This window comes from Haliotis rufescens, unplaced genomic scaffold (genome assembly GCF_023055435.1).
Source record: "Haliotis rufescens isolate VD_foot unplaced genomic scaffold, xgHalRufe1.0.p SCAF_1, whole genome shotgun sequence".
NCBI classification, from domain to species: Eukaryota; Metazoa; Mollusca; class Gastropoda; order Lepetellida; family Haliotidae; genus Haliotis; species Haliotis rufescens.
The window spans coordinates 31,831,271-31,858,657 of NW_025963779.1; the positions used below are offsets into that span (position 1 = coordinate 31,831,271).

At 40.8% G+C, this 27,387-nt stretch overlaps 1 protein-coding gene across 1 annotated transcript in view; it reads right to left on the bottom strand.

Annotated features, from left to right (window-relative positions):
• Nucleotides 1–27,387, bottom strand: part of LOC124110943 — a 45,934-nt gene that overhangs the window by 15,862 nt on the left and 2,685 nt on the right. Inside the window, exons 2-7 of the mRNA XM_046470437.2 lie at nucleotides 11,956–12,012; nucleotides 10,100–10,201; nucleotides 4,158–9,279; nucleotides 3,337–3,474; nucleotides 1,995–2,056; nucleotides 46–183 (exon numbers count right to left, since the gene is read on the bottom strand). Of these exons, the coding sequence (XP_046326393.1) occupies nucleotides 46–183; nucleotides 1,995–2,056; nucleotides 3,337–3,474; nucleotides 4,158–9,279; nucleotides 10,100–10,201; nucleotides 11,956–12,012 (5,619 nt within the window). The remainder of the gene's footprint in view (nucleotides 1–45; nucleotides 184–1,994; nucleotides 2,057–3,336; nucleotides 3,475–4,157; nucleotides 9,280–10,099; nucleotides 10,202–11,955; nucleotides 12,013–27,387) is intronic.

The window sequence follows — 27,387 nt, forward strand, 5'->3', positions numbered from 1 at the left end:
GTGACTCATTCATTGAACTGACTGGCATCAATGTTGGAGGATTACCTTTCTGCGAGTCTGGTGTGAGGATGCCCGACATCTGCCCGTCCCCCCCGCTGCTGTCTGCCTCGGCCTTCTTCGACAGATCCAGTAGACTCCGAGCAATCTCCGCATCAATCTTCTGTGACGTACTCAGTTCCTTCACTGCCAGGAAGACAGAACATTGGGCTGCACTGACAAGTCTTAATCATGTTTGTCAAGGCTCTTTCATCACATTTCATCAAAAGTCAAGGTGCATAGCTGGGATTTTACAAAAAGCTTTGCATCTTGAAAATCTATTTGAATTATGTTTCATAACGTCAATTCAAAAGTATTTCTGGTCCACATGATTTTTTGTCAACATCTTGGTATCATTTTTGGCATTATTACTGAAGTTAGTGGGTGAGCGTCGCTTAATGCCACATCAACAATATGGCAGCTAGCTATCCATGGTGAGTTGTACTCCAAGAACGATGTGTGCAAAACAGATATTTGGGCTCAGATTGATCAAATGTTGAAGGAGCAAGACAGTATTCAAAAACAATTAAAAACCTATGTATATTTTGCATTTGCTAACAGTGAAATATTGGTTAAGCTCACTCCTCCCCAGTACAGTGACGCTCCCTAGCCAGTACAGTGACACTCCCTAGCTAGTACAGTGACGCTCCCTAGCCAGTACAGTGACACTCCCTAGCCAGTACAGTGACACTCCCTAGCCAGTAGTGACACTCCCTAGCCAGTACAGTGACACTCCCTAGCCAGTAGTGACACTCCCTAGCCAGTACAGTGACACTCCCTAGCCAGTACAGTGACACTCCCTAGCCAGTACAGTGACACTCCCTAGCCAGTACAGTGACACTCCCTAGCCAGTAGTGACACTCCCTAGCCAGTACAGTGACACTCCCTAGCCAGTAGTGACACTCCCTAGCCAGTACAGTGACACTCCCTAGCCAGTACAAGAAGCAAGCGTCAGGTACAACATTGATGACCCCACACAGTCTGTTTGTTTGTTTGACGCCACACTCAGCAATATGTCAGCTATTTAACAACATCGTGTAAAGAATCAAGTCAGGACCAGAAAGAACAGTAATCTATATTACAAGAAACGTCCCAAGTTGCCAGGGTACTATGACACGCAATCAATCTGTCACTGCCTGTCCCCATGATCCATTAAGTTGCCTCGGACAAGAAACATTTGCTGGGGATCAATACTGGAACCCCACCTGGGTCTTACTCAGACCTGTTCTTGAACTTCTGGCATTGCAAGATGCAAATTCCTACCACAATATGTACTGATAAATATATACAAATACAGAGCTCCAGATAAGCTTTTGGTGATGTGGGTATTTTACCTATGCATTTTAAAATCATTGGGTCCCAGTAATTCTATCTGCAATTTTTTGTTATCCACTAGTTTTTAAACATGTGGGTATTTAAGTTAAATATCTAAAAACACTATTCATCTAGTCCCTGCAAACTGGTGGCGTGGAGGTTCGAGAGCTTTATAGGACTCAAAAATACCACGATACTTCCACAAGAAGGTGTGAATGCAAAGGATCATGATGTAACTGTCATCGTGGAGTTTGGCACAGTTGACGGAATTCCCGTTTATAATTTCAAAATAAGTTGCTGATTTGCTAATCAAATACACAGGGTTACTTCACAATATTTTGATGATACGCACAAGTTTTATTTTTGTAGCATATCTGTAATGTTCGTTGCGTATTTGATACGCTTGTATTTTATTTTACTGCGTATTTCTGCATTTTTGATGCGTATTTGACGCAGATAAGCAGCTTATCTGGAGCTCTGCAAATATAAACATGATATACAGGCTGAGAATGTCCTCGTCTTCAACTTTGACATTGTTGCACATAGATATATATGTCTTGTTTGGGGCTCTTTTCTCACATCAGTTAAAAAACAAAAAACAAATTTGTGAATGTTTCATCCTTGAATTATTGACGGTGACTTACACTGTGAGGAGGTGGTGGCCTGGACTGTGACGTTGTTAGCAAGACTCATCACCGTTGGCAGGCTGGAACATAATGAGAGACAGCATCAACACACATTCTAGGATACATGTGTGAATGGGTGAACGTTGATTGACACGGTCACTGTAAATGTTTGAGTCTGAACAGGGAGGCTAATAGTTCATGGCAAAAATTCACTTCATCAGGGCAGCGATCCACATCGTTGGGGTACGAGGATACGCTATCCACCCAGTCACCGAGCCTGATCATCCTAGCCATTTGTTTGGTTGTTTGTTGTTTAACGCAGCAGCCAGCAATTTTCAGCTATTTGACAGCAGTCTGAAAAGTAATCGAGTCTGGACCAGACAAGCCAGTGATCGACATCATGAGCATCGATGCACACAATTGGGATACGATGACATGTATCAACAAAGTCAGTGAGCCTGACCACCCGATCCCGTTAGTCGCCTCTTACGACAAGCATAGTCACCTCTTATGGCATGCATGGGTTGCTGAAGACCTATTCTACCCCGAATCTTCACGGAAGCTTATCCATTTGGTCGCCTCTTATGACTAGCATAGTTTTCTGGGCCCCGTTCCGCGAAAGTAGTTCCTCTACATATCATAGACTAAGTCTACAGTCGCAAAACTGTGAACAGTCTGTTGCCCGAGGTCCTAGAGACTGATTCTAACCCAGAATTGCCATGGGGTACCAAACTAGGGTTACTCGGGTACTCGGGTCGTGTGGGTCCTGAGTAGGATCCGGGTACCCACAGGTATCCCCGGACCCGTGGTTAGTCACGTGACTATATTGTTTATTGGCAAAAATAATCTAAAACTCTATGGTTACACTATAAGTGACAAATGTTCACATTCCTTTGTTCTGACTTTATTTGTTTGCATAATCATATACCTTCAGTCAACTTCAGTGTATGCATGCATGACCAGATTGGTTCATAAATACATGTATCTAAATTTATTTTGACAGAAGAATGATCAAACGTTTCCCAATTGGACACTTTGTACCTATTTCTTGAGACCTACAGCGGGTACCTGGGTAGGGTCGGGTTATAGGGGGGTGGGTACCCCGGTAGTAAATTTGGACTTGTCCCATCCCTATACCAAACCAAGGAAGACTCGTCCATAACCATGAAGCAGTCGTGTCACACTGTGCTTACCTCACATATCAATAGGTATTTTGATAACTAAGCACAATTGCAAAACTTTGTGACCATTACTTTTTGAAAAGTCTGGAGTGTATTTGGGATGTGTTGATATACTGGAGAATGGTGTCACACCTACCATCACATAGTATAAGCTGATGGACTCGGGTCTGTGCACCTACCTGCTGCTAGTGATGGCTACGGGTGTTATCTGTATGAGGGCTGGTTGGTCGCTGTCGGATACCTGAACTGCCACAAAAACAGGGGGAGACGACTCCTTCTCTCCTTCCCGGAGCTGTTCAGAACCATCCTCAAGAGTGCTAGACAGATATATACATGATATATGTTTTATTCCAAGTTACAAATAATGAAGATACAAATAATGTAACAGTTTTATCCCAGATTATCATAATACGGAAGTGATCATTAGCATTCAATGATCATTCAATGATCAACTAAGAGTGAGTGATTGCTGTTTTATGACAGTCATACCACAAACAAGGGACACTGTGCACTTACTCTTCCCTAGAATCCCTAAACAGATCTTCTGGGGATACGGGTGATAAACTTGATGAGTGAGTGAGTGAGTGAGTTTGGTTTTACGCCGCTTTTAGCAATATTCCAGCAATATCACGGCGGGGGACACCAGAAATGGGCCTCACACATTCTACCCATGTCGGGATTCGAACCCGGGTCTTCGGCGTGATGAGCAAACGCTTTAACCACTAGGCTACCCGACCGCCCCGATAAACTTGATGAGGAAACTTAGGCTAAAACATTAATCAGTTGTGCAGATAGGCGCCTCTATGTGAAAAAAAAGTTACTACATCTTGATGAGAATAATAAACGAAAGTGCTAGGTATTTTAACTGACACCTTGAAAGCAGAGATAGGTTTGATCTATAGTAGAAACAGATGATTTTCAGTGCCTTGGTGATCTACAATATTATCACTTTGGGAAGAAATACAATACTTTTTAAAAAGTTTGAAATATTATCTCTTACCTGATTTCCATTTCTTCCTCCACAACCATCTGGTTCTGCATGTCATCACCTTCATCATCAACATCGTCATCATCTTCCATGTCCTCTTCCTCATCATCTTCCTCATCGTCATCATCGTCGTCCTCCTGACCAGGAGGGTAGGTCTTGATGTCGGCAGCATCTCGTATCCGGGCCTCTTTAGCGACAGCAGATTGTGCAGCCAGAGCTTCAGAGTCTATCTGAGACTCGTCCACAGTGATAGGCACTGGAACAACTCCGATCTCCAGGCATTTCTTCTGATGGGCCTTTGATTTCATATGCTTTGTCAGATTTCCTTTTGTCTTGAATGAAAACCGACAATGCCGACAATGATACGGTCGAAAGTCTGTGTGTGTGCGAATATGCTTCTTCAACATGCTTGGTTTCTTGCATCGAATTCCACAAATTTCACAAACATACTTGCCTCGACCTCTGCCCCGGACATAAACATACTCCTCGTTCGTCTTAAAGCCTCCCTTACAGACCTGAATCCTTCTCAGACCCTTGTGTTCCTTCTTAACCATCAGCTTCTCACTCTGAAGTCGATACACCGGCTCCTTCAGCTCCTCTGTATTTGTGATAATTTCGGTTAAGTCAGCCTTGCTGCCTTTTGGTTCAGGACTTTCTTTGACCTGCAAATTGGACACGTCCTGCTTCTTCTTCTTGTACGTCCAGTACGAGCTGTGAGTGAGGATGCCCCCATTGGGCGGCGCCAAGTTGCTCTCACTGTAAACAGGGTTGCTGGTGTACCTGGACTTGTACAGAGACAGTAACATCTTGGAGGAGAGATTTGGAGGATTTGGATTGTGTTTGGCCACCCTCCAGTTGGAATACATAGAAATCTTCCTGTTCTTGCTAACAGGGACATATATCGGCTGCAGCTTCTGAACACAGCAGAACGTCACATGAGTGGAGCCCCGAAGGGAAGGGTAGGAGTGGCCATACAGGTACAGAGGAACTGCTTTGGTTGATGGTGAAGGCAGTTCTCTTGCTGTTGGTGTTGTGGGTTTAGTTGGCGTTGTCGGTGAACTACCACCCACAGCTTTTGGGCTTTCTGGAACTGTCAGCACCGACAGCTGACGGCTTGTCAAGAAAGGTTTTACATCAGTGATGGGGGTCTTCACTGGGGATGGAGATCCGGATTTTGTGATGGAGATCTGTTTTTCCAGTTTGGCTTTCAGCTGCTGAGTTGTGGATGTGTTGACACCTTTTTCATGTGGATACGTCCCCTCACTCTTCACTTCATCTGGGGAGATGATGATGGTTGGTGTTGAGGCTATTGGTGTTCTAGGGTGAGCAGTGGTTTGGGTACATGAGAAATTTCTTGGTGGAGCTGCTGGTAATGTCATGTGGAATCCTGGGATGTTAATGCTGCCATGCTGAACTAGACCACCAGTAAGGAGATTGACACTAGCTAAGGACTGGGCATACACTGCACTGGGGATCTGAGTATTAACAAAGATAGGCTGAGCCATAGCTACAGGTACCATTACATTACCAGATGACGACGTCGTCTCTCCTATTGTCACTCTTAGTATGTCATGCGAAACACTGTTAGCGTCCTCCGTTAACAATTTCAAATTTGGCATGTTAAAGAATTTGGGCAGAGTTTGACCTGCCAGTGCTTTTGGAGCATTTGGGCTGACCACTGGAGGATGCCAGGTGAAGAGTCCGGTATGTTCATTGTCAGTCAGTTTAGGAATCTTGCTAATTGAATGTTCAGGCTCTATGCACAAGGATCCCTGTTTAATTTTGATTTTCAAAGGAACAGTTCCAGGAGTAGTTGGGGTTGTGACTTCCTTCTCTTGAGACAACATTCTCTCAACACTCATGGACCTTTTCATCAGCAACTTGCCCTTCAGTTTCAGTTTCCACAAAGCCTGAGGGTCAGAGGATGTTGGCGTTTGTGGTGTCTGAGGTGTCCCAGGAGTCTGGGGGGTTTGGGGAGTTTGAGGAGTCTGGGGGGTCTGCGGAGTCTGAGCCTGAGATGAAGACGATGATGTAGCCTTACTAGAACATGACTCCTGCGTCGATGCACCTGCTTGAACTGACACCATCGGTTGTCCAATCATCAATGAACTGATGGACGATGTTGTTGTTGGGTTGGTTAGTATGGAGCTTCCTGGAAGGATGAGAGGACCTGCCTGGAGACTCGCCAGTAATAACGGAGCAGCTTGGCTGGAAGCTACACTTGATGTAGATGATATACTTGGAGTCTTGGGGGTGACCACAGCCGAACCTGGAGTTCGAGGAGATGCTGGAATGAGTGGGGTTGTGGGTGTCAACTGACTTGCAGGAGCTAGTAGTTTTGAAGCTTGTGTTGTTGCAAGCATTTGTAGGTCTTTAGGTCTGTTTTTAGAGCCTTTGGGTCTTCCTTTCTTTCTTGGATACCACCCTTCAGGAATTGCTTTTACATGTTTGAAGTCCACACCTGTCATCATGTCTGGTGCTGGTGCTGACTGCGATCTCATTAACACAGGGCCTGTTTTGGGGAAATACTTTGAAATTATTTCTTTGCCAATGGTGGCAAATTCCTCTGCTTTTATATCTGAAGCCCCAGCCCCAAAAGGATTTGATGTCCTAGTATTTTCTTGAAGCTTGCTACATGGACAGTAGAGTTTCTTGTGTATTTGAAGAGTCTGGTCCTTTTTGAAAGAAACATTACAATCTTTACACAGATAGGGTCCATAGTCGTCTGTACTCAGCTTCTCAACCTGAGTCAACATCGGAGATGATTTTGGATCAGCACTTACTGCATTCATAAATGTCTTTCCTTTCAGGAGTAAGTCCTTAATCACACTGCTCTCCTGACTTGTGTCAAGCTTGGAGAATGCTAATGAGCCTTGAAGAAGAGTTGGATCGATCTGAGCTGCTTTCCCAGTTTTAGGATCTGACTCCACTTTGACATTAATTCCTGCTGTTTTCTCCTCCTTTTGGCTTTTCAGTGCTGCCTCACTCTGCATCTTGGCCAGATTGATCTGAATCTTGATCTCCTGTCCTGACGACGTTGATGGCAGAACTCGGACCACATCTCCATCAGAGGAAGAGGAACTGTTCCTCCTCACAGCATCTCTCAGAGTTTGAATCTGACGCATCTGGGAATGTTCTTCTGCTTGTTCAGCTGTCAGTCTAGCTGCATCTCCTGACCCTTTCTCCTCAACAGTTACTTGTCGCACAAGTCCCTCCTCACCTTGAATGGGCTGTAACGGAACTGATGAGATGCTTGGAATTTGGATCTTTGAACTGGCATCACCTGCCATTGCTGCAGATGTGTTTGGTTCATTGAGTTTCCAGCTGTGGATCAAAAAGTCACTGTACTGCCTTGTGAGACCTTTGGACTTCGCCCGAGGAGGACCAGCCATGGGCATGTCTACAATAGCTGCATTTGCTTGAATAAGTTGCTGGATCCTTTCCTTGAGCATCTCTGGTGTCAGTGTTCGAGAATCAACTGACGTCGATCTTCCTACAGATGGTGCTCCTGAGGAGGATGGCGACACTGACTGTGGCAGAGTGCTGCCTCGTTGAAGTTTGGGGAAAGACTTCACCTTTCCTTGTTGATATTTTGGCAGATGGATTGTCACCTGCACTGACTTATCTGGTAAACTGTTTACGGCTGTTGACAGAGCAATACCTTCATGGGCAGCATTCTGGAACCTCTCACTCAGGTTCTCCAAATCTCTCAGAGCTTTAGTTGCAGCTTCCGGTTCTGTACATGGGTGTGGTAGGCTAACCATTTCTGCTGAGAGAACTAGAGAAGGATCTACTGACTGCTTTGGTTGAGCAGGTATCTGTTCTTGTACACTTATCACAGGTTTCTCATCAATTGGAATTTTCTCTACCTTTATAACTTCAGTGATATTTTTATCTGCTACCAGAGTAGGTGATGGAAGGGATGATAGCTTTGGTTTTGCATCAGTCTGGCTTGAAGTTGGAGTAGCAACAAGTGGCTTGATTCCGATCACCGAACTTGAAATCTGCACACCTGTGGAACCATCCGATTGGTTTGGTGAGTCCTTTGGTGCTATTCTCACCGGGAACTGACTATGAACCTGAAGCATTGCATCACTTTCTTGTTTCTTCTGTTTCTCCAGATTTTTACTCCACTCCATAAGTTTATTCCTGTCTATTTTCTGTCGGATGTCTGCAAGAATGGCTTGTTTTCTCCATGGTATTTCTTCAGAACCAGATGGCTGGAGATCCTTCTCTTCTGTACACTCCATAATAAGAGTAGGCTCCTCCACCTTTTCTTCAATCACCTCTTCATCTGTTTCAGTCCCTTCTGAGTCTTCGGATTCATCTTCAACAATATCCTCTATGACTTCGGCAACAACCACATCACCATCCTCTTTGTCCTTGACCTTGTCATCAGGACCACTATTGCTCAATCCTACCTTCAAAGCATGAGCTCTTGACTTGCAGTGCTTATACAAGTTACTCTTAGTCTTAAACGAGAAGCCGCAAGTGACACAGGGATATGGACGCTCACCAGTATGAGCACGGATATGTTTCTGTAAGACACTTGGCTTTGCACAACCACGACCACAATAGGAACAGATATGTCTTCCTGGTTTCTGAGGATGTTTCCTTTTACGCCCAACAGATGGCGTAGACTGCTGCTCTCCAAGAACAGCTGTAGGCTTCTCCTTTAAAGGCCTGATCTTAACTTCTCCAGAACTGGAATTGGAACTTCCTTCCTCTGAACCAATCTGATTAAAAGCAGGCTTTGTGTACACGAGCTTAAGGCCTTGTTCCTCAAGGGAATCAGATTTTAAATGATACTTTTCAATCCCTTTCTCAGACACAGGGATCTTAACCATATTCTGCACAGGTTCCGGAGTCTCAGATATGATGTAATGTATGTTCCCCATGTTTTCCGGCGTGAGAATGATGACTCTCTCACCGACAGTCTCGGACTCTGTCTCTGGCACTTGTCGCGTCATGTTCTGTAGCTCGGAGTCCGTCACCTGGAACAGAGCCTCCAAGGACAAGTTCCGCTTCTCGGATCCTGAAGATCCAGGCGACTGAGGTTTGGATGGATCCAGATCTTCCTCATCCCTCTGACTTCCTTTTCCCTTTCCCTTCTTGGTACCAGAACCCTTTCCTCCTGCAATAAATAACATTGAAGACCGTATTTCTTAATTGTGTTAACATTTGAATCGCAAACCCATTCCAGGCTCTTTGTTTTAGCCTGTGAATCTCCACATTTCATGTGGACCTGGCTCACAAGAGGTTGATGTTGTTGACGAGTTAGTGTTTAATTTGCATGACTTGTTAATTTAGGCTAGGTCACAATAGGATGCAATCAGATTTATTATCTTGTTTTGTGATGGGCAGTGAGGTAATTCTAGTCTTACAAATATTACTGCAAAACTTTATAATATTCTGCCAAACTCTATATTCTAATATTCTAATAAATGCCAAACAATATTACTGCAAAACTGAAAAATACAACTTTTTGAAAAAAGATACATTAAAAAGAACCACGAATCAACATGTTGATAAGGTGTATGAGACAACTCTACAATTCTGCTAGTAACAACAACCCCCACTGATCAATCTTTTTTTCTCCTTGGAACTTATACCCAGACATCTAATTGGAATCGGTTGCGGGGATAGCAAATAACATGTTCAATACTGACTTCACCATGTTCTTTGTGCAATCAATATATACCACAGTTAGTTTGGATCCTGTTTGTCCAGAAAACAGGTCATCCTCACATATACCACCCAATACTTGAAATATCCCGAAACATACAAAGGTACATTACTCAAGATCCGTCAATCTGGGCTGTGTTAAAAATCCGAGGATTTCACTGGGAACGTATAATCCACATTACTGTAATCTGTTCTAGACATGCTGGATACAAGAAATACGGTTTAATGGACACGTGTCCACTCCAACTCTTGTAACCATGGTCACTTACCTGTCTCCTGGCTCTGTTTAGCTGCAGCCCGAGGTGAACGTGGAGATTTTGGAGATTTGGACAATCCATCTCTCTTTGTAGATGACTGAGAGTCTGAGGAATCTGTCAATGAAAAAACAATTAAATACATGTAATTACCATTCCAAGGTTCAGATGGCACTGGTGGCCAAGTTGTCTAAGGTGACTTCGCTGTGCAGAGTTGCTTCCCTTGGGCATTTCAGAGTGAGTGAGTGAGTTGGGTTTAAACGCCGCTTTGAACAGTATTCCAGTTATATCATGGCATGTCAGCTTAATGTTGGAGGAAAGCAGGTCTCAGAGGTATCAGGCGTTTACCACTTCGGGGAAACCCACGAGCACAGGTATACATATCGCTGACAATTCTAGAAACATAATCGGGGCAAACCAGGATTCGAACCCACAATCATAATTTCTGTTGTGCCCAAGGGATGCAACTCTGCACAGCGAATGGCGGCACCTTAGATGACTGGGCCACCCGTGCCCCCGTGCACGCCAGAAACCTTTGATTGTGGGATAGAATCCAAGTTCTCACATTTATGTTTCTAGTTTTGTCAGCACCATACCGTTGCTTGTGGGTTTCATCAAAGTGTTAAACATCTAAGACCTGCATCGGGCCTTCCTCTCACTTCAAGCTGACATGTTGTTATATGACTGGAATACTGTTCAAACAGTGATAAACCCAACTCACTCACTCTAATTTTATCAATAACTATGTTCATGAGAGCAATTGCTCACCGTGGAAATGGTAATATGTTGAGTGAGATGGTAATATGTCTAGTCAGATGGTAATATGTCTAGTCAGATGGTATTATGATGAGTAAGATGATAATATGTCTAGTCAGATGATAATATGTTGGGCGCGATACTAATCATTGAAATGCCACCTGTCTAGGGTGCAACACATAGCAGGATACTCCCAAGGGAGCTGAGTCTGAAAATTCAATCCGAATTCATATTGATGTTGATGTTGATGTTCAAGGTCATGTTTGAGCCATAAACATGCTTCTATAAGGAGTTTACCATGTTTACGCCAATGTAAACATGGTACATTAATGCTGGTTTAAAATACCATTATGTCCCCAGCAACCGATGCTGGTCGTAAGAGACGACCAAATAGCTCTGGTAGCCAGGCACAGTGACTTGGTGATCATCCCCTGAAGGAGTAGAAACTAACTTTCTACTAGTCCTTAGGATACCTTTACTATTGGGCAGTTTGGTAAGGACTACAGGACTAGTGCCAATTTCTAACGCTGTATTAATAGCAATCACTGGATTATGTGGACCACTTTTGATTATTTACAGGCAGCTGGAATATTGCTGAGTGCAGCATTAAACATTATAACAAACAAGGACAGTTGTTATCATTACTATTAATATGGATGTTCAGGCATAATCTTCATGCTCATCTTCATTCTTAACACATTCAACATTTTGTTTGTTTGTTTATTTGTTGTTTAACGCCGCACTCAGCAACATTCCAGCTATATGACGGAGGTCCGTAAATAATAGAGTCTGGACCAGACAATCCAGTGATTGACATCATGAGCATCGAACCACGCAAGTGAGTGAGTGAGTGAGTGAGTGGTGCGTGCGTGCGTGAGTGAGTGAGTGAGTGAGTGAGTGAGTGAGTGAGTGAGTGAGTGAGTGAGTGACCAGCACATCATCAAGTCTGGACAAGGCAGTCAGCATCTGTAGCAGCTCTGCTACATCGAGCTCAGCTCCAGTTGCATTGCGTAACACCCATTGGGACACGACATCAAACATGTCAAGGCAACAATCTCATACTAATTGCAACATATCCGTGGTTGCTATGGTGACATATCTTCATAATAGCTCACCTGTACTCTTTCTTCTCTTTCCAGGTGTTTCAAAGGTGAACTCATCGTCTAAGGGACCTGCAAGTAGACACAAGGAGAATGTTCATACTATGTTCCATACAAATAACAATCAATGTTTGGCACTAACTGACCAATGACAAATTTATCATTGATAAAAAAAATGCATATTTGTGACAACTGTTATATTACTAATACTCAACTAATCTTACCTATATGATATGAATTTTAGGTTAGATGAAAGTGATTTTAAGTTTCAATAAGGCTCTATTAACAGCGATTTTGACCTTCACCCGATTAAGTGTCAGAAATTCATTAAGCCTTTATTACTGCTTATAAACAGGCGAATTATGTGGAATGTGCCAAAAGTTTTCACATATCTTGTCACGTGACACTGTGTGTCCTTGACCCTTACATGAAATGTTGATTGAAAAGAAGTTATAACTTATAAATATACAATTTCTGTTACCATGGTAAATGTCTATGGGTTTTTTTAAGGAACTACTAGTGACTGAAGACATACTGCATCAAACATAAGTCCTTTAAATAATATGACAAGAAGTATTTTGATGTAAATCGTTGCAAATATGCATGATTCCTTGTGTCATGTGAAAACCTGTCAAGGTTGGCTTCGTTAAGAACTGACTTCAACTTTTTTTGTGTTAAAGTAGGTATAAACATAAAAAGCGCTGTGCATTTTGTAAATCTGCAATGTGGATTTACGCAAAGTGTGCATGCAAAAACATATTAAAGTGAATTCTTAAAAAAATAAAAATGTCAACAATAATAACTTCACAGACTGCTTATATATCAGTGTTATTTGTGCTATCCCACATTTGTTACATTTGTGACATTTGACCACTTTCTAAATGGCATTGTGTATTCATAGCTATGACCATGCCAACTTACTCTTATCAGAGGGGTACAAAAAATATGTGATCTAGACTACCAGTTGTCGGACTTTCATTTTCTGTGGAAGCCTCAGTGGCTGAGTGGGTTAGATCGCTGACTTTGAGTGCTGGCGATTAGGTGCCTCTTTCTGAGAGTCAGTACCAGAATGAGACTCAACCCCCAAAAGTATAAGTATTTGTACTTTACTGAGAAAGAGTTATCCCAGATATAACATTTGTTGCTTATTTATTATTAACACAAACACATCTGTAGACACCAGTATGAAATCAGTGACACCGATCAGCACAATAAGCAACACAAGCCCCGCCCATTCTATCATAAACCAACCAGTAAACAGCAATCTGTTAGTGGCTGTGGCGTAATGTTTTTTTCAGTTTATGGAAACATTAATGGACAAAAATTTGTTAGCCAATCAAATACCTAGGAATCACTTACAATTTATATATTTAGAATTAACTGCATAGCAGTGAGCCAGTCAATCCGTTGACCTCAGTTGGTATCAGTAGCACAACTTCATGAGCAATGAAGATAGCTAGGTGGATTAACTTCTCGGCTGCTCATTAAAAGTGAAGATAAACTGAACGAAACCCCAGGTTCAGGTTACATACAAGCAAATCAAGATAAATATTTACATAAGATGCTGGTACCATGTTACCATGGCAATGCAGTCACTTGAGAGACTAGCATGGCTGAATCTTCCAGATTTGTTGTACTGTTGTAAACCCTTTGACTATACACGCTAGAAGCATGATAAGCACGACAAGCTTTATAGGTAAATTGTAGAATACAAACATGCAACCACAGCCTAAGCATGAGGCATGATAAAATGTTATTATCTGTGAGCAAACAGGACATATGGCCATACTAAGCCTGTTTACTGTAATAACATATTGTCATACACATTTGAATACACTCGTGTCGTGTTCCTGAACAGATCGGTCAGATTTACACTGTCCGTCACATTTACCATATGAAAAAAGAAAATATAGATGAGCATTCAGCTTTTCACTTTCAGATCAACACAGGCAAAGTTTATACAAAACAACTGCTTCTTCTGAAAACAGCCCATTTGACATCAGTGAACAGTAGGGCTGGGACGAGTCCAAATTTATTACCCGAGTACCCACCCCACTATTACCTGACCCTACCCGGGTACCCGCTGTAGGTCTCAAGAGATAGGTACAAAATGTCCGATTGGGAATAGTTTGACCGTAGCCCTGGACAATATGTATTTAGATACACGTATAAAACGATCTGGTCATGAATGCACTGAAGCTGACTGTAGTTTTATCTTTATTCAAACATATAAAAGTCAGAAGGAATGGGTGCATATAGTCAGAAAGAAATGACTTGTAGCGTAACCATATAGTTCTAGATCATTATGTCACTAAGCAATATATCACATAACTATCCGCATGACTCACCACTAACCCACCCACTAGCCCGAGTACCTGAGTTACCCATCCCAGTCCTAGTGAACAGGGTAAGACGTCAATCTACCTTTCTATAAAATTCAGTAGTTTGCAAACAACTGCAGAATTTGTACTTTTGTGACATTGAGACTCCTGACAAATCTCAGATGTTATTAATTGACTTAAAAATGACCATGATGATTCAATATTTGGTTTTGTTACAGAACAGTGAGTGAGTGAGTATGGTTTTACGCTGGTTTTAGCAATATCCTGCCACATCACGGCGGGGGACACCAGAAATGGGCTTCACACATTGTAACCATGTCTAGAATCGAACACTGGTCTTCGGCGTGACGAGCGAATTCTTCAACCACTAGGCTACCCCACCGCCCCGTTACAGAACAGTGTGGCATCGCATGCTTCTTGAGAATCTACTGTTGTACACTGGCCATACAGAAAGCCATCTTCCCTGGTTACAAGTTCCACAAGATTCCCTCACCTTAGCAGTATTGATTGTCTCCAGAACCTACACGTCGTCACACGTTGCAGACTTCACACTTAACATGTGTGGCAGATGATCTATCCAGACACTTAACTATATATCTGGTGACAAGTTTTACGGATTGTTCCAACATGAAATCAACTCTCACTGAGTACAAAAAGTGAACTCATTACTTTTGTTGGAGCCCCTAGTACCGGGCCAAAATTTCAAAAATGTTTGGCCTTGGCCAGTTTCCTGGGGGAAAAGGTGTTCTGTGGAAAGTTTGGCCTGCTTCCTTGTTTATCATCCCTTATCATCCCAAAACTAGTGCTAATGTGGTTGGAATCATTCACACTGGATAAGTAGAATTTCTCGATCAGTGGACACTTTTGTCCCCCGAATTTTCTATTACCAAATATATAAGGGTTTGAACTACTGAACATTATGAATTGTTAAACTTGCACAAGCAAAGGAAACACGCAACAGTAACTAACAATGAATGATGACCTTGACCTTAAGCATGTTTAATAGACCATCAACATTTCAAGTGGTAGGATTTGTTATTAAGATTTGCAAAGATGTGCATGGTAGCCACACCTCAGAAATTAATAATAGTATGAGTATGTTACAAAAACTTGAAAGCCGACCTTGCCCTTTGACTTATTTTGACAAAAGAAAATTTCAACAATTTCAATGTAGGGCCACACTAGGAAGAAGGCAGTGTTGTTTCTTGTCTTAAAAAACCTCTGCAAATGTGAAAAAGGAAATAAAATGTGATAAATTATTAATACATGTGTTTTTATAACATCTATCTGTGTTTGTATTTATTTTAGGAAATGAAGACAAGGATCCTTGTGAAAAAATATTTGAGAAAAAAACATGCCAAAATTTTAGGTTGTTGTTAAGACAACATAAGGATGTTTAGAACGATGTTTATTTTAGTAATTAAGTTTAAATCAACAATGTCAACTCCGACAATATAGATATTTTTCACACTTTACATGGTTCAAAATCAGACCCCAGTTTTGGCAGGACTGTCAAATTCAAGGAACCTTGACAAATTAACTGACATCATATTCAGCATGTTCAGATAATCAGGATTTTGTAAACTGATCTTAAAAGCCCCTTCATGAGAGTAGCCACAAGTGATTGAACTTTACGTGGTGTAATGGACACCAAATCAGCCCCGTGAATGGAAATCTAAATGAAACCATTCATAATTTCCCAACCTACTGTTGATATATTTAATTGCCTTTCCTATCATTCCGTTAAAGTTACGTACATCAAATAAGCAACCTGATATTTTTTTTTGTAGTTTCCAACAGACAGAATACTCAGACAATCACAATTTGGAAATGAATGGTCTTGTTTACAATCTACTGGAATGTCCAGTGGACCAGGATATTGTCGAGCTCTGTTTGACCTTCTATAGCACTCTTCTAACTAATACTTCAAATCGCAGTTAGGCTGTTGGCCTAATACATTTCTTTACCAACGGAATACAGATACAGTTATTCACAATTCTAATACCGTATTCGACGTAATAAGCGCCCAGGGCGCTCTCAAAACTAGAAATAGGGGGCTCTTATTAGAATATTATTTTGGTGGAAAAAAACAGAGTTGAAAGATAAATTCCGTGGTTTATGCCAACAGTCTGAACTGTTTATATACGACAGATATATTTTTCCAGAATTTAATTGCCCATAATTAAGGGTGCATATAACACACGAGTGCGTATTATACAGGAATAAATAAGTCTTCTGTTCATTGATCAATCGGAAGGGATGCTAATTGGGATTGTTCACTTGCCAATATATTAGCAAATATCGCCGTGGGCGCTTATTATAGCGGGGCGCTTATTATGTCGAATACAGTAAATACTTTAATCATGTTAATAGTACTTACCAACTTCCAACCTGAGTGTGAGAGTGAATGTGGGTCAATGCCACAGCTGACAATATTCCAGCTTCATCACCATGAGGGATGCATGCTCCAGGTATTTGGCAAGTTGGTTGTTTGGTTGGTTGGTTTGTTGTTTTACGCCACACTCAGCAATATTAAAGCTATATGACGGCAGTCTGTAAATAATCGAGTCTGGACCAGATAATCCATTGATTGACATCATGAACATCGATCCACGCAATTGGGATACGATGACATGCATCAACCAAGTCAGCGAGCCTGACCACCAGATCCTGTTAGTCTCCTTTTACGACAAGCATAGTCGCCTTTTACGGCAAGCATGGGTTGCTGAAGACCTCTTCTACCCCGGATCTTCACGGGTCATTGTGTACACAATTATACACATAGTAAAAATCATGAATTAAAATCACCCAATATATCCTTAGCATTACAAAATGATATAGTGAAATGTATGGTGTAAAAAATGAACCTCTATTTACCGATATACTGGTAATACAACACACGCTTTATCACCATTGATCATCAGTGGCCTGTAAATAAGGCCATACAAACCAGTGACAAGGGCTGGGACAATAAACCAACTGTGCGATCCGATACGTATCACGATACCTTGCTCATGATACGATACGTATCACGATACTTGCATGTGCTCTTTTTTGTGGTGAGAAAGCCATGTTTTTCATAGACAGGATGGCCAAATAAGTACCTGGCACACTATCGATTTACACTTGGCAGTGTCAAGTATGGTGCACAGATGAAAATATTTATATTTTCACTACTCACTTTCACTAGTAATTAGTGTTTGGTGTGACATTTATTAAAGAATACATTTAAGGTTAGAATCAATACTTTTTACTTTGTGTGCGATTGTGATCGATACTACGACTGTGATCGTCCAACTACTACCAGTGACTCAATGCAAGAGCATCCAGTCAACGAGTCTGGCCACCAAAACCTCAACAGTCCCCTTTTATATTTATGGGAACCCATGCTTTCTGCAAGAGGAGACTATGCTTGTAGTAAGAGGCGACTAACAGGATCGGGTGGTCAGGCTCGCGGACTAGGTTGATGCAAGTCATCATATCCAAATTGCGTGGATCGATGTCAATGACTGGTTTGTCTGGTCCAGGCTCGATTATTTACAGACATCCATCATACAGCTGGAATATTGCTGAGTGCGGCATTAAACAACAAACAAACAAATAACAACTTGCATGAGATACCAGGGACTTACCGTGGTCTATTTATTTGGTATTCGTGTCCTGAAGACTGTGGGTTATTAATTTTGAGGTCCCTGGCATTAAAATGGGGGTTCAAGGTGACCACGACACCAACAGGAAAAACAATTTGCAAAGTATGTGTATGCTTATAATAGATGGTTTGATTCAAAACATAGGAAAAGAATGAAGGCTATCTGACATGGACTGTCCAAACAAGTGCATTTCTTATCAGAAAAGAAATATATGTTGAAATATTATGCACATGCTTCAATTATTTCAACATCCATACTTTTTTTGCATTCATTGGGATGCACAGTGGATATGATTTGTGTCAATTCTCAAAATGTATACGTATAAAATGCAATATTTTGTGTCTGGTAAAACCCTTGATTACTGGGACAGATTTAAATAACTTCACTCCCAATTAGTCCCTTTACAGACAGCATGGGTACATATGCTTGCATTAGCAGGATTACCAGAAAATGATTCAGTACAAACAGTAAATTGAATTCGTAGGAGCAAATCTGGAATTACATACAATACTAATAATAATACAAACAAACAGAAGTATTTGCAAAATCTATCTTGTTGTGTAACAATAGAGGCTTTCCAGGTATACATTTTAATTTGACAACAATTAAAGATGCGTCAGACTTTTACAAAGGTATGAGTTACTGTCACTTGACATAGTTAATGATGCATCCAAATCCATCCATTAATTATTAACATAGCCCTGCCTACATCAAGTATGCCTCTTTGCACTGCACTGTAAACATGGAGGCAGTTGTATTATTGACGAAATAATATCCGTAAACACAATAAAAGCAGCAGAGTGAATGCCATGTACAAGGGACTACACGATACACACTGTTACACTGAGCACTCGATCTTACCATGATCAATTTCCCTTATAACTGATATCAACGACATCTCATGACATCATTGTGTATATTTTTACTTTATGAGTCATTCCTGGAACAGGACACAGTGCTCACACAACCTGTCGAGCTTGGCATATACACCAGCGTCACCTAATCAATGGTGATATGGACAGGGCTATATATACACCATTACCAGACTAAGTCCCCACGGTCAAACCACCTTGTGTCCATTGCAGGCAATCCTGAAGTACCGGACATGTGTCATGTTGATTGCGATGTACACTTGTACACTTGATATGCAAGCAGGACTGACAAATAGAAACAGTCTCTCATTCATGATGTTGGTCTCACCAATTATTAATTCCAGTATTGATTGTTAGATTGGAAGTGTTCATGCTGATTCTTGTTTAACTAGAAGTGATATCATTACACTCTTCATAAACAAAAGAAGTCTCCTGTCAGCTGGCCTTTCATTTACCATGCTACAATGCTGACTGGAAGAAAAAGTTGTAAGGTCACAGCTTGAGATCTACATTTCATAAGTAGGTCATTAATAACATAAATGTGTACATATAACATCACTAGTGTCTAGATGCTAAATTCCATCAAAAGTTCTCTTCATATTGCAAGATTTTCACTGTGACCTTGACACTTACAGGATTTCTCAAAAGGTCACAGGTCAATGTGCTGGCTCGGGAAGGTGTAAGCAAACTTCACTTATCTATCCGAAATGCCTTCAGGCCATAACATATTAATATTTAGATTTTCATTCCCACCCACCTCACTACCAAACATCCTGCCTCACACAATTGTATTGTCTCACATGAAGAAAAGTCCTGTGCATCTGACTCTACAACACATAAAGTTTGTTGAACAAACTCAACCAAACATCCATTTTTCACTGGAATCACATCCATGAGTTTTAAATATGTACACATATCCCCTGGGATTAAAAAAATTAAAATATATGAAATAAACTGCCTGCCACCTCACAACCTAGAAAAGTGTGTACGAAAAACTAAAAATAAATTTATTGCGGAATTAAAGAATTAATTAAGAAATTGAAAAAGACGGTCAGTGTTAAAACCAACACAAGTTAAATTTGTTTTCAGAGATCAAGCGGAAGTGAACAAACTCGATACAAGCTACTAGGTAACTATACACCTCTTTCACGTTGCTGTTTTCTGTATAAATAAATAAATGCGTAACATATACAAAAATATGGATTGTAATGAAAATTTTCAGTCTGATAAGGGGGTGTTTATAAAGATTACTAATAGATTGGTCTAGGAGTTGATCAGTGGACACTTAATGGAGATGGGTGCCTAATACGACGAATACGGTACGTTATGGGGAACAATGCTCAGAGAGCCAAGTGAAGTTGAGACATTCAAGGAGTGAGTGAGTATGGTTTTACGCCGCTTTTAGCAATATTCCAGCAATGTCACGGCAGGGGACACACGAAATGGGCTTCACACATTGTACCCATGTTGGGAATCGAACCCGGGTCTTCGGCGTGACAAGCGAATGCTTTAACCACTAGGCTACCAGACCGCCCCTCGAGACATTCAAGGAACTTTTCCCGACTGCTCAGCCCTAAGTCTGAAGCAATTGTCAGTACAAATTTCCAAATTGCCGTGTTATGTTAATTCATGTTATGGCTTTACAGGCGTGACTTGCATTTGACTGAAATTATGTTTTTTCCCCATTTTGTTTGACAAGGGCACTTAGTTTGGAATTGTAGATAAATCCTTGCTTGGTCTTTTTGATGTGAGGAAACCATTAACTCAAATTTAAAAATTTAAAAAGGCAGACATACAAAATAGCTCTTCAGCAACTCATGCTTGCCATAAAAAGCGACTATGCTTGTCGTAAGAGCCGACTAACAATCGGGTGGTCAGGTTCGCTGACTTGGTTGTTGCATGTCATCGTATCCCGATTGTGTGGATCAATGCTCATGATGTCAATCACTGGATTGTCTGGTCCAGACTCGATTATTTACAAACTGCCGTCATATAGCTGGAATATTGCTGAGTGCGCGTTAAACAACAAACAAACAAACCACAACAAAGTTGTTTGAGGGACCTAATTCAGTCAGCCCGATGCTTGTCCCCCTTTAAGGTGCTAGGGCATGAAGGTACAGTCAGGCAGTTGGCACACTACCCGCCGAATCATCAAACAGGTCCATTACACAGTTCTTATGAGTCATGACAAACTATATTAAAAATACAACAAACACACCATGGGATATTGGGGGGCGTACTCTGCCTGGAAACAACCCGACATGCGTTAACATGAGTTGAAGTATGAGGTTATGAGTCACGATGACTTCATACTGGTATGACAAGTTGACGCGCTTGTAGGTTATCATTAAGCCATAATAAAATATGTATTTTCTATTTGATTATTAAATGGAGTATCAAACATGTAGTCACATCAAAGATTATCACATAGTTGAAGATATTTAATTGTTACATGTGGAGCAACATCGTATGACATATGGTCCTTTTAATGACCTACTGTAACCATGGAAACAAAATTACCTACAACATTTAAATTGTACTGATCGTTAGACAGATGCAGATCAATACACTCTTGGCGCAGGTATTGCATTTTCAATAAGGTCTTGGGACTAATTTAGAATTTGACTTCTATATTTGTGTGTCATTTATGATTCATGCTATGCTTAAAGGGGGACTTTGATCCATGTCTCTCAAACACCACTTGGTTTGTCTGCTGGTTCAACTTTATTATATCTACCAACCAATAGTTGGAGAAACTAAACAGAGAAGTCTCAGTTTCACACCTGAGTTGAGGTAAAAAGGGGTTTATTGCACATATATAGCGATGTGTGCGTGCGTGCGTGCATGATCCATTTCAATGTAAATGTAGTTGTTTGTCTCTATCATGTAAGACTTTATTCTGTTTATAAGGTGTGTTGAAATAAAAAACAATTCAACTTAAATTTCTATTTTGCACCAGTTTCAATCGTTTAGCTTGTGCAATGCAACTCCTGTGTGTCAGATCAGTGTCTGATCTGTTGCTAAAGAGACACTGATATTGCTGAAGAGACACTGATATTGCTGAGGAGACACTGATATTGCTGAGGAGATACTGATATTGCTGTGTGATACTGATATTGCTGAGGAGACACTGATGTTGCTGAGGAGATACTGATATTGCTGTGTGATACTGATATTGCTGAGAAGACACTGATGTTGCTGAGGAGATACTGATATTGCTGTGTGATACTGATATTGCTGAGGAGACACTGATGTTGCTGAGGAGATACTGATATTGCTGTGTGATACTGATATTGCTGATGAAACACTGATATTGCTGAGATACTGGTATTGCTGTGTGACACTGATATTGCTGAGGAGACACTGATACTGCTGAGAAGACACTGATATTGATGAGGAGACACTGATATTGCTGAGGAGATACTGATATTGCTGAGGAGACACTGATATTGCTGTGTGATACTGATATTGCTGAGGAGACACTGATGTTGCTGAGGAGATACTGATGTTGCTGTGTGATACTGATATTGCTGAGGAGACACTGATGTTGCTGAGGAGATACTGATATTGCTGTGTGATACTGATATTGCTGAGGAAACACTGATATTGCTGAGATACTGGTATTGCTGTGTGACACTGATATTGCTGAGGAGACACTGATATTGCTGAGAAGACACTGATATTGATGAGGAGACACTGATATTGCTGAGGAGACACTGATATTGCTGAGGAGACACTGATATTGATGAGGAGATACTGATATTGCTGAGGAGATACTGATATTGATGAGGAGACACTGATATTGCTGAGGAGATACTGATATTGATGAGGAGATACTGATATTGATGAGGAGATACTGATGTTGCTGAGGAAACACTGATGTTGCTGAGGAGATACTGATATTGCTGAGATACTGATATTGCTGTGTGATACTGATATTGCTGAGGAGACACTGATATTGCTAAAGAGACACGGATATTGCTGTGTGATACTGATGTTGCTGTGTGATACTGATATTGCTGAGGAGACACTGATGTTGCTGAGGAGATACTGATATTGCTGAGGAAACACTGATATTGCTGAGATACTGGTATTGCTGTGTAATACTGATATTGCTGAGATACTGGTATTGCTGTGTGATACTGATATTGCTGAGGAAACACGGATATTGCTGTGACACTGATATTGCTGAGGAGACACTGATATTGCTGAGATACTGGTATTGCTGTGTGATACTGATATTGCTGAGGAAACACTGATATTGCTGTGACACTGATATTGCTGTGACACTGATATTGCTGAGGAGACACTGATATTGCTGTGACACTGATATTGCTGTGACACTGATATTGCTGAGGAAACACTGATATTGCTGAGGAGACACTGATATTGCTGTGACACTGATATTGCTGTGATATTGATATTGCTGTATGATACTGATATTGCTGAGGAAACACTGATATTGCTGTGATACTGATATTGCTGTATGATACTGATATTGCTGGGGAGACACAGATATTGCTAAAGAGACACGGATATGTCTGTGTGATACTGATGTTGCTGTGTGATACTGATATTGCTGAGGAGACACTGATATTGCTAAAGAGACACTGATATTGCTGTGACACTGATATTGCTGTGATATTGATATTGCTGTATGATACTGATATTGCTGAGGAAACACTGATATTGCTGTGATACTGATATTGCTGTATGATACTGATATTGCTGAGGAGACACTGATATTGCTGAGATGGCTTACATGTTTGCCAATACACTTGACAGTTGAATCATCATGTCTGTTATACTTTCAGCTGTTTCCTGAGAGGCCTCTGATGGGTAGAAAAACAAGAGTTTGAGGACCTTTTTCAGACAAGGATCTGGGCTTTTTTCATTCTTTCAATGTGTTGGTCAAGACAATAGGACCTGTACCACATCCCATTAAAACAATAAAGAACTTGAAGTCAACTGTATTGATACCACAGCTTCCATAACGTCACTTAAAGATATAACCAAATTAATCAAAATAGAGGAGTGAACTGCAAATATCAGATCAGAAGTAGCTTAACTTCAGAGAAGCACAGTTTAATGTGCTCAATTGTCTGGTATCCATTGTCTGTCTAGACTTTGTCATATAACTGCCATCTCAGGGATTTATCTAGGGTTCCAAACTTAGTGCCCTTGGCAAGAAAATTGGGTACAAACCATGTTTTTTGGTAAATGGGATTTTTGTTAAATTAAACTAAATTCATTAAATTCAGTGAAGTTGTGTAAAACTAAGCATTCAAATCTCTTTGATCCTCTTTATTGGTCCTGTTATCAGTGAAATACAAGTCATTTTAACAAAACCAGAACATTTAGACAACCCTTATAACAATATGAAAAGGAAAGAAAATAATTCCAGTTGGGAAATTTGTATAGACACTGGCTTCCAACTTCGGGCAGAATAGTGTGGTTTGAGCATATCTAGATAAATAACTGCATGTGTCAAAACTGTGACAAATATCAACAATCATAAATTATACTGTACTGCACCTGTACCGTATTCGACGTAATAAGCGCTCCGCTCTAATAAGCGCCCACGGCGATATTTGCTAATATATTGGCTAGTGAACAATCCCAATCAGCACCCCTTCCGATTGATCAATGTACACAGGACTTTTTTATTCGTGTATAATACGCACTCGTGTGTTATATCACCCTTAATTATTGGCAATTAAATTCTGGAAAAATACATCCGTCGCATGTAAACATTTCAGGCTGTTAGCATAAACCACGAAATTTACGATCTTTCAACTCAAAATAATATTCTAATAAGAGAGCGCACTGGGCGCTTATTACGTTGAATACGGTATGTCAACATCCTGCCAGGCTATCAGATTCAATTAATTAGTTTTATCAAGTTGTCACTTACTAGATAAATATAAATAAATAGATAAAATCATCCCTACTTGGACAATTTGGAAAAAAAGGTGAAGAAACAAGAATTTGGTATTAAATAGCCTCTAGCCAGCTTTATTGACAATATACCTTAGCTAGATCTCTATCTTGCCTTTAGATCTATATTTTGACAGTCAACAGAAATTATTTCATGACGCTATCAATTTCTCTTCCAAACGTTGTTCTATAAGTTCTGTTAGAAATGATGTCTGTGACATTCCCGCTGTTCACAGCCTGCAACTGTTTTCATATTTGTCAAATAACACTGAAACACATTGATTTGAAACATCTTCCTCGTGCAAATCATTTCATGGGGAAACACCCATGTGACACCGCTACCAAGGCAACAATGACGTCACAACTTGAGTTTCCCAGCGCTCGAATGGAGTCAGGTCTCATTTACAACAGACATTGCACTCAGTTGCGACTGAACGATTCAGTATAATCATTGAGTGGGCCCCCGAGTGTGGTAATTAACAATTCCCATATTAAACAAGGTGACATCTGGTAATTTAGTAGGTAAATATTTTAAATTATTCATTGCTAATATAACGGCACCTTTACCTGTGTCCTTTCAGACCTCTTAACCGGCAGTCCCCGTGATCGCCGCGAAAACATCATGAATAACAACTCGCCAGTTTTTATGATTCATGAAATTTGGCAATAAATTGGCATCGATTCAGCGTAATTTTGCAATGGTCTAATCAAATATGTGTTTTGAGAACAGTAACGTTTGTGCAAATTCATCAGAACTCGTTTTCTACTGCGGAATCGATCGAAATCCCGCAAATTTAGGTCACGGTAATCTACTAGAAGACTTGGGTCCTTGCCAGGTGGGAGTTTGCCGGACCAGTTCATTTCTAATGCAGGGGGTACAAGTGTTGTTGCAAACTATTTCGCAATCGTGAATCGCTATACTGGCTTCGTGCAAGACAGTCAGTAAAATGTAATCATGTTATTAATTATCATATTGATGTACATACAAATTCTATTATAAGAAGCGTTTCATTTGCGAAGAATACACATTTAAAAACGCTAAAAACATGTAGTTGTTACCGTATCCGCAAACAGCTGGAAATAATATTTTGCGTCTATAGTCCACAGATTTTATTTCGTTAGAATAACTTAATCAAGATTTTCATCAACACATTATTATGTACGTGGGATCTTTTTCATTTCTGCTTCGGAATGAATGTCTACAATTCATTGCCAACAGCTACCCGTGACACCAAAACGAGCCTTAGACAGTTTATTTGGAATGGGCTGCCCTCATCCCAACACAATTTAAGTATGTTAAACGATTAGGCTACTATCTATTTATCAATGACAGGAATAGTAGCAAAGTCAACAGAATATATCGAATGTCCCTCTGCAAATCCACACAGATCATCATGTTACCCGTGAACACCCAGGATAGAATTGGTCTTCAGCAACCCATGCTTGTCGTAAGAGGTGACATGTGAGTGAGTATGGTTTTACGCCGCTTTTAGCAATATTCCGGCAATATCACGGCTGGGGACACCAGAAATTGACTTAACACATTGAACCAATGTCGGAAATCGAACCCGGGTCTTCGGCGTGACGAGCGAACGCTTTAACCACTAGGCTACCCGACCACCCCAAGAGGCGACTAACGGGACGGGGTGGTCAGGCTCGCTGACTTGGTTACTGCATGTCATTGTATCCCAATTAAGTAAATCGATGCTCATGGTGTCAATCACTTGATTGTCTGGTCCAGACTCGGTTAATTACAGACCGCCGTCATATATAGCTGGAATATTGCTGAGAATAGCGTTAAACAACAAACAAACCAAAAAAGATCTACATGTATAGCAACTGATGTTTTCAAGCTGAAGAATATCGCTCCAAATAACGCCAGCACAAATTGCTTCCATTGACGTCAAGATTTTCATTCACTGTAACTGTATATGACTTGATGACGTAGGATCTTCTATTCGTGCTAATTAATATTGTATCAAGTCTGTATAAAACTGTGTCAGGGTCAGACAAACGTGTGACTGTCTGCACCACGATCGTCCGCGACTCATATAGCTGGTTCATTAGTTTGTTGTTGACAAAAAAAAGTGCAATATTCCAGCTATATGACGGCGGTCTGTAAATGATCGAGTCTGGACCAGACAATCCAGTGATTGACACCATGAGCATCAATCCACGCAACTGGGAAACGATGACATGCATCAACCAAGCCAGCAACCTGACCACCCGATCCCGTTAGTCGCCTCGTACTGACCCGGATCTTCATGTTATAGAATCAGCTGTCATTGTAACCACCGATCCCTATTAGGCGACTTTCCCGACACGAGGATGGTAGTGGAGATCTATTCTGCCCTACGATTACCATGGAAACAGAGAATTATTTATGTCAGATCTGAAATGCTTTGTTCTTTTGCTTCTACTCTAATCACAGGAATTCGTAGCTGAACACATACAAATATATATTTTTATTGACCCATGTCAAATTGTTTTCTAACGTAATACTATTTACCGTAATAACCATATGGTTAAATGTAAATTGAGTTCATAAAATCGTTATTGTTGACGTCATTCGAATCTTATTGTGGCGTAAGGTCGGAATGACGACACACTGAAAACGCCGTCATGGCTGAAGATTAACGTTATTCG